An 8,324-nucleotide genomic window follows, 5' to 3' on the forward strand; every position below is an offset into this window, starting at 1 on the left:
CAGCCACAGGACTGTCCTGTGCCACTGACACAGCCCCCTGGGCAATCCCTGTTCCCAGAATCATGGCACATCCCTGTAGGGTTGCCCAGGAAGGCCCAGCTCCAAGGAAGCCCCTCCTGCCTGTCCCAGATTCCTGGGAATTGCCCCTACCACGGCGTGTCCTGTGCCAGGGGCTGGCAGTGCCCTACATGATGGAGCAGGTGAAGCCACAGCACTCCTTGAGCAGGGTCAGGCCTGTCTTGGTCACGTAGGGAGTGGAGGTTTGCTGTCCCCTCGACGTCATCTTCTTCTCTCGGACAGGAGCTGCGGGCAGAGGAATCGGGGTCTGCCCACAGCACAGGGCACAGCCCAGGGCTGGTGCTCAGAGCTCCTCTGGGGCTGCTGCTGACCCCCTCAGAGCCACAGCCCCTGCACCATGAGGACACTGCCGTGGCTGCTCTGGGGTGTCCCCAGGGCTGGGAATGCTTCCCATGGCCCTGGGGAGGTAACAGAGCACAGGGTGGCTCTCATCAGAGGATGTGGTGTCCATCCTGCACCCATCTGAGGTGTGAGGCAATATTAAAGGGTCAGAGGAAGTCTGTCAGCTCTAAAATAACCTATCCCATTCTCCTAGGCTGGGAAATGGATTCCTAACACCTCTTCCAATTCCAGATGTTCCCACAATGTGATCTCAAGAACCAGCATCCCCCAGTTCCACTTCCCCACCCTCCTCCAGGTAAGCCAGTCCCAGGCAGTCAAATCTTGGAGACAGAGTGCTCGGGAAAGGGGAGAAATGCCAGGGAGGTTCAGTGCCAGGAATGAACCCTGTCAGCACCTACCTGCTCTCTGGAGGTAGCTTTTGGAGAGCTTGCTCTGCAGGAACTCGGCCATTTCCTTGTCTTCTTCCCTTTCCCTGTGACAAAGAACTCGGTTTCTGCTCAGGAAAGGAGCAATGAGGCCCCCGGGAGCTCTGGCAAGGCAGGACACGGCTCAGGGGGTGGATTGCACTGTCCCCAGCGCAAGGAACGAGTGACAGCAGCTACCTGAGCCTCTCAAACTCCACGTCATCCACTAGGAAATCCCGCGTTTCCACCAGCTTGTGGATCTGCTGCACCAGCTCCTCTTCCCTCTGCTTCTCCTCGTTGGACTTCTGGTTCTCTGCAGCACAGGGAGCACAGTTCACCCCCACAGGGGCCAGCCCCTCCTGCCAGGCCAGCCCTGCTCTGTTCTGCCCAGCTCTGAGATTGGGGGCAAAGCCAACCCAAAGGAAGCAGCTGGATCCAGGCTCTGGCTGCTCAGTGAGCAGCAAGTGAAGGCTGGGAGGGCTCTCCCATCACTAAGAATGCCTGTCCTGTGTGAATTGGTATGGAATGGGATACAGTGGGATACACAGAGACGACAGCCAGGAGTGGGAAACATCAATGGGGAGCCACCCGAGGTGGGAACTCTGGCTGTTTGTACTGCTTAACGCCACGTCTGAATTCTCCAGCCAGCTCCAAAACCAGCCCAGCCCAGACTGGATCAACCACGAGTCTTCCTTCAGCTAAATAAAAACACAGCAAAATTTGCAGGATGGAGCCAGCCAGGTCTCAGCAGCTCCCAAACCAAGGATTGATTTGTAGTTGGGAGATTGATCCAGGTGCTGCCTCAGACCCATCCTGTTGTAAAACGTCCCCAGCAAGTGAAGGGTTTTCTTGTGGTGTCGTGCAGAGAATGAATTCCCTGGCACGGGGAGCTGTTCTGGCCTGGGCTGGGCTCTCCCACCCCCTGAATTAAGGCAGAGTCACCTGGGCACTGTCTCTGAGCAGCCTCCACCTGCCTGCGGGGGACACGGGCACTTCAAGTGGCATTTGGCTGCCACACGTCAGGCTGTGCCCAAGCCCCGGCTATTTGGGGTTAATTAACAACGGCCACTTGCAGTTAATTAACAACCTGCAGTCATGAGGAAGAACCTGTCAGAGTTAAGGTCCCACGGGACAAACGCAGTCCCTCTCTCTCCCCTGGCTGATGTCAGAGCCCATCATGACCACGGTGATGATCTGAATCATTAAAGGCACCTTGACTGGGGACATTTCAAGCCCCAGCCCTGGCTGGGCTCTGAGTAAGCACTGACGTGTTCCAGTCTTTATCCAACCCCAAGGCTGCCGTGGCTGTCTCACAAGAACAGGGATGTGCAGGATTTTTCCAGATCAGACTGGTCTGAGTCAACTTACAAAGGAGACAAAGAGAGCAGAATTTCTGCTCTCAGCTGAGTCTGGGAGTGCTGAAAAGGCAAGAAATGAAAGCCCAAAGCAGGAAGGAAAGCCAGGCTCGTTTCTCCAGTAACAGAGAAGACCAGTTTATCTCTGCTCTGAGGCATGGTTTAGGGAAAGTCCTGGTTTATGGACTGGAAGGTGTTGGCATTAAAAGCCCCCACGAGGCAGCAGGGTGGGGCTCTCCGAAGCTCCCCAAAGCCTTACCGGGCAGGGACAGGAGTTTTTGGAGTTCTGTTTTCAGCCGGCTGATTTCCTTACAAAGCTGGATGTCATCCATCCTGTGGAGACACAAACGGAACCTCTGAGGGGGAAAACTGGGAGAGCAGAGGTTCCAAACCCCCGGAGCAACACCCAGCCAGTGCCTGTGGTGGGGATCCCAGATTTCCCTTTGTTTTCCATGCGCAAGACAATGGAGAAGCCAAACAAGAGCTGTGAGCTTCGACGGCACCGGAGAGCATCGGGTACTGTTGCTATGGAAAGCTTTTAAGAAGTATACTTTTGATGATTTCCAAAAATCCTTTTCAACAACGAGTTCAGGGAGAACTGTGCCTCCGAGGGGCTCCAAATGCGAGCCTCTGAAGCAGCTCCCAGCTTCCACTCACGCTGGGTTTACCCAGGGATTCCCAGGCTGTGGGGTCCCTCAGTGCAGGGACCAGTGGGGACCCAGTCAAGTCCCAAAGGCAGCACAGGAAGTGCCACAGCCCAGAAAGTGTCACCTTTGCCACAATCCCCGTTGGTGCTGGGCTGACAGGGTGGGATCTGAGGACTGGGCTGACTACGGCCCTTTAGTGATATTGAAAAGCCTAATCAACCCAAACTCTGGATGTTGGTCAGGTCTTCTCCTCCAAACACATAAAATCTCCCAATAGACCCATGGAAAATGTCCTTTATCCCCCCAAGTGCTGGTGGGCACCACTGCAACCTGGGGGCTGTTTTATTGCCTTAGATCTGAAAACCCTGGAGAATTTTATTCCAAAACTTCTTTGATTATTGAGATGGACCCTGGAGAAAATCCTCCCCTCCTCACCAGGCTGCAAAGGCTGTGCTGGGAGTGGAGAGTGGGATGCAGGGAGGCGATGCAGGGATGGGATGCTACATCCCAGCTAATCCAGCAGTCCCGGGATGCGCTGGGGACAGGGAACTGCAGCAGAGCCAGGCTGTGGGAAAACATTCCAGGCACTGGTGCCAGGCCAATTCCAGCATGTCCTGGTGGCCCCAGGGCATGGAGGAGGAAAAGGGGAGGTGGGAGGATGAGCAATACTTCAAACCGGGGAGAGCAGACTGTGGTTGTGTGGCTGCTCAGCAGCTGCAGATCCTGGTGCTGGGACAAAGCCAGATCTTCCTGCTGGGGCAAATCTCCAGAGAGCAGCCCCAAAGCACCAAACCCCAGGTCCCTTCCCAAGCCCAGCCCAAGAGCCTCACACTGAGGAAGAGCATGGACCGGCTGGGAACACCTGGAGCCGGTGGGATGTGGGCACACTTGAGGGGTCAAACCTGTGTGATAAACTCTGCTTGCACAGAATTCAGCTGGCTCAGAGCTCCCCAGCCACAGTGGCTGGTGTGTAAGAGGGACCCATTCAGGAGAGCAAGGCCAGAGCGTGCGAGAGGCTGCACTTCCAGCTGGGAAACAAGGTGGGAAGCAGCCGCAGCCCTGCTCATCCCTGGGGCTGGGCTGTGCTTGGCTGGGCAGGAGGAGGTGCTGGGGTGTCCCTGGGAGGGAGCAGAGCAGGAGGGGGCACAGGGACTCACATGTAGCGCAGCTCCGACTCCCTGCGCACCAGGATCTCCCGGATCCGCTCGATCCTGAAGAGCTCTCCCTCGATGTCATCGATGGTGGTGGTGGAGTCGGCCATGGACACAACCTCATCCTCTGGAAAAGGAATGGGAGCCACCTTAGGCAGCAGGAGACCAGCAGGGACCTCAGGGCAGCCTTGGGCCCAGCAGCACTTCCCCTGCTCCCGGCTCCTGTGCCGGGCTCTGTGCTGGGACAAAACCCTGCATCCCCAGGGGTCTCCCCCTCTCCCAACAGCAGGAGGCCAAGGGAGCTGGAAACTGCTGGAGGGAAGAGTGGGAATGTCCCTTTCTTTTTCCAGAGCTAGGTCCAGCACAGAGAGCTGAGCCTGCCCAGCAGCCTCCTTCTGCATGGCCAGGAGCAAATCCTGGGCACACAAAGCTCAGAGCTGAGGGGTCACGGGGATGAAATTCCCTCTGCTGCTCCCCCTCCCTCACACGCTGGATGAACACCGCCCATCCTTCCCAGCTCTCTGGGGAGAAGCCCCCCTGAGACCCAGCAGGGCAGCTCAGCTCAGCTCCCGCACCCTCTGCAGTGCTGAGGATCACATCCATCCCCACCCGGGGAAACTGAGGCAGGGAAAGGGGGGTCACCTGCTCAGGGCAAGGGGCAGGGGCTTCCCAGCAAAATGTGGGATAAAGGGGCTGTAATTTGTATTTTGGAGGGATGGACAGGATGAAAGCCCATCCACCCCCGTCCGTGGCTCTGACCAGCAGCTCTTCCTCGCCCTCCGTGACTCACACACACAGATCCCACTCCTTTGCCCCAGACCGCCCCGCGGATTTACTCGTGGGTGCTGTGTGGATCCCACAGTGGCTCCCAGCCAGTTTTATGGGGAGAGCTGAGGATTTGCTCCAAGCCAGCTCCCAGCCCAGTCTGGCTCTCAGACACGACACTGAGCCTGTGACCAGTGCCAGGCAGCAGCACCTTCATCACATCCTGGCTAATCCCAGGATGTGCTGGGGACAGGGGGCTGCAGCAGAGCCAGGCTGTGGGAAAATATTCCAAACCCTTCCAAATACCACATCAGGGCAAAGTCTGCTTCCTTTGAGCCTTCACAGGGCACCTCTCCCCTCTGAGGTTTTGCCTTCCTGCAGCCCTGGGACTTTCCCCATGCAGGGAGAGGGGAAAGCACAGCCCTGTTACGGCTCCAGGAGCAGGATTTTCCAGGCAGGGATGATGGGAGATGTCAGGATATGGGGTCTGGGCATTCAAATGGGATCCAGGCCAGTGCTGAGGGTTACAGGCAGGAAGAGACAAACTCTAAGGCCCAAGACTGAACACTCTGCGCTCCCTGTCCTCTCCCCATCACAGAACACTGCCCGGGAAATCATTCCCAGAGTGGGACATATTTCCAAGACTTCCAGCAGGGAAGCTTTATTGTGGAAATCCAATAGTTTGGATTCCTGTGAGTGGCTTGGAGAAGAAATTTCTGCTGTTTCTGGCTGAGAAGCTCATGAGGATTTCTCGGAGATTGTCTCCCTCTCCCCCAGGCACGAAGGCTCAGCTGATGCCAGGGTGTGACTCCTCACTCATTCCCTGCTCAGAGCCCTCGGGATGCTGCCAGGAGCCAGTGCTTGATCAGGACAGACAAATCCCTGGGCTGGGCAGGGTGTGAGGCTGGATGAGCCCTCCAGCAGCTCCTGCCCCGGGCTCTGCACAGCCCCCTCCCTCTGCCTCATTTCCTGACGGGGTTGCCAAGGGGCAGGCCTGTGGCTGCTACAGCATCAGCATGCGGTTGCTAAGGGACCAGAGTGCGGTTGCTAGGGGACCGGGATGCTGAGGTCCCTCATCCTGAGCATCCTGGGGCTCTGCCACCCCGAAGCTCCTCTGGCCTGGGATATTTGGCTGCAGCTGCACCCAGCTGAGCAGCTGGGGATGGCTCAGGGACCCGTGGCAGATGCTGGCAGATGTGCAGGTGCCAGCACAGCTGGAGGCGCAGGTGGCACAGCTGGATGTGCCCGTGGGCAGCCGCTCCCTGGGGCTGTACGTCAGCTCAGCTCCAGAGCTGTCATGAAAAGCTGCATTGCTGTGTCCCCTCTGTGCCCAGGCAGAGGTGACAAGGCTGGTGGCTGCCCAGGTGTGCCAATGAACACGGAGACAGATAAACCCGGAGCTTCCTGCAGCCTCCATCCAAGGGCACACCGACCAGCCCCGGGAGCACAGGGGCGGGGCTGGGCAGGGGGACCATCACTCCTGGCCTGCCCGGGTGGGGAATAACCCAGAATGTCACCTATCCCTGCTGGCAGAGTCATCTGGCTGAGGTTCCCAGCCAGGTATTTCCCAGGAGGAGCACCAGGGTTTGGAACAGCTGTCAGCATCCCTTCTTCTCCCTCTCATCCCAGAATGTCGTCAGCACATCCATTCCAGGTGGGAGAGGTGAATCCTCACCTGTGCAGGCAGAGGGATGAGGTGGCAGTGCTGGGAGGGGAGGAGGTGGAAGAGCTGAGTTGCTTTCCCCCACCTGCAGCAGGAGGCTGGGCTGTAATTCCAGCCTGAGGCTCAGCTCTGGGATGGTTCCCATCAGGTGTGGCTGGCACCACCCTGCCCTCACACACACCTTGAAGTCACCTTCCTGGACACTGCCCAGGTCAGGAGTGTGCTGGGACGTGGGGACAGTGAGAAGGTTGCAGCACAGCCCAGCCAGAGCCTCAGGGCTCAGCTGGAGGGTGCCAGCCCTTGGCTGTGCCTTCAGGTGCTGTGGTCAGGTCCTGACACTCTGCATCCCTCAGGAATCCCAGGGAACTGCTCCCCTAAGCAGTCAGTGCTGGACAAGAAGTTCTGACAGGACCTTCGTGTCCCTGGAGCTGCTGAATTCAGGGCAGAAGCAGAGGGAAGGCAGTGCCAGGAGAAAACTCCTGGAAAATGAAGCCCATGAACCCTGGGAGGGAGCACCTGGAGAAGGAGACACCCCAGGCAGGGTGTTCATTAAAGCTGTGATCAAGCTCACAATCCAAATCTCCCTTTGGGGACAGACAGGGATGGCCCCAGGTGTGGCCACACTGTCCAGGGGTCCCTTTGCTCCCACAGCGCTCCCACAGCAGCACAGCCACACACAGAAACCTACAGACACAGAAACCCCCACACAGAAACCCCCAGTGCCTGAGCCAAAGGGATCCCACCCGGCACCACTTCAACGTGGCCAACCAAGGAGGGGGAGAAAGCTTTGACTGAAATTTGGAGATGCTCTGGTAACACCCAGCCCAGGGTGTGTGTTACACACGAGGAGTGTAATGGCCAGAGACTTCCACTCCAGAAGGTTTGGGGAAAACATTTGGACAGTCAGCAGCGAGCCTGGGATGAGTCACGGCAGCCAACAGTGCAGGGTGAGTTTCAAGCAATTTTCTTCATGATTAAAGTTGGGAAATCGATTGACAGCCCCCTGTGGAGGGGTCAGAGCTCTTTATGGGGGCACCATCCCAAATGGCCTCTAACTCAGCCGTGTGCTTTCCTGTGCTCCAGAGAGCAGCAGGGACAGGGCACATTCAGCCTGAACAGCAGCAGGACAAGAGGCTCCAGGAGCTCAGGGCTCCACAGGCTTGGCCTGAGCTGTCCTGGCTGGGAGCAAGCAGCAGAGCAGCATCCAAACAGCAGGCAGGGCTTGTTGCAGTGTCCTCACCCATCCCAAGGTTCTCACCCATCCCAAGGTCCCCAGGAGCTGGGAGTTCACACAACTGCACCGAATCAACAAAATCGCAGCCACTACAGTCCTGCTTACAGACACCCACGGGGGATGTCCAGGCCATACCCAGCACCCTGAGTCCAGCCCCTGCGCCACCCCGATGTCACCCGGCTGCTGGAGCAGAGGACCCGGGTGATGAAGGTGCTCAGACCCCCACGGGGGTTGTAGGGGAGGATACACCCTGCCAGGAAAGGCACAAAGGAAACGGATCAAAACTTCCCACAGCTCACTCAGGAGCTGAGCAGCTTCGTGGGCACCACACACCCCCCAGGCAGTACCCAGCAGGGTGCTGGAGTTGGCTCCATCCCTCCTCCCCTGCCTCTCCAGCTGCCTGTCGCTGCCCCACTGTGCGCAAGGGGCGAAGGGGGAGCAGAGAGGGACGGGAAGGGGAGAGGTCGGAGGGGCAGCAGAGCAGAGGGATCGCAGGCGCCTCCCCTCCGCACAGCCCAGCACTGCGACCCTTCCTCCCAGCCCAAGGTCGAGGGCTCTGCTCAAGGCAATTCCCCTGCTTGGCATCCCCCGCTCCTCTCACCCCGGCTCCTGCTGGAGGAACTGGTCAGAGAGGGGCGAAGGGGGTGACGGACAGGGCGAGCCCTCCAGGCCCCCGTCACAGCCG

The 8,324-nt window shown here is 58.3% G+C and overlaps 1 protein-coding gene across 1 annotated transcript in view; it reads right to left on the reverse strand.

The window, feature by feature from the left end:
- LOC103613792 overlaps positions 1-8,324 on the reverse strand; it is an 11,087-nt gene that overhangs the window by 1,958 nt on the left and 805 nt on the right. Inside the window, 8 exon segments of the mRNA XM_017731583.1 lie at positions 151-303; positions 819-892; positions 1,023-1,137; positions 2,439-2,512; positions 3,984-4,108; positions 4,110-4,126; positions 7,755-7,889; positions 7,987-8,053. Of these exon segments, the coding sequence (XP_017587072.1) occupies positions 185-303; positions 819-892; positions 1,023-1,137; positions 2,439-2,512; positions 3,984-4,108; positions 4,110-4,126; positions 7,755-7,889; positions 7,987-8,053 (726 nt within the window). The 3' untranslated portion in view covers positions 151-184.

Source organism: Corvus brachyrhynchos, unplaced genomic scaffold (assembly GCF_000691975.1).
Source record: "Corvus brachyrhynchos isolate BGI_N302 unplaced genomic scaffold, ASM69197v1 scaffold904, whole genome shotgun sequence".
Lineage (NCBI taxonomy): Eukaryota > Metazoa > Chordata > Aves > Passeriformes > Corvidae > Corvus > Corvus brachyrhynchos.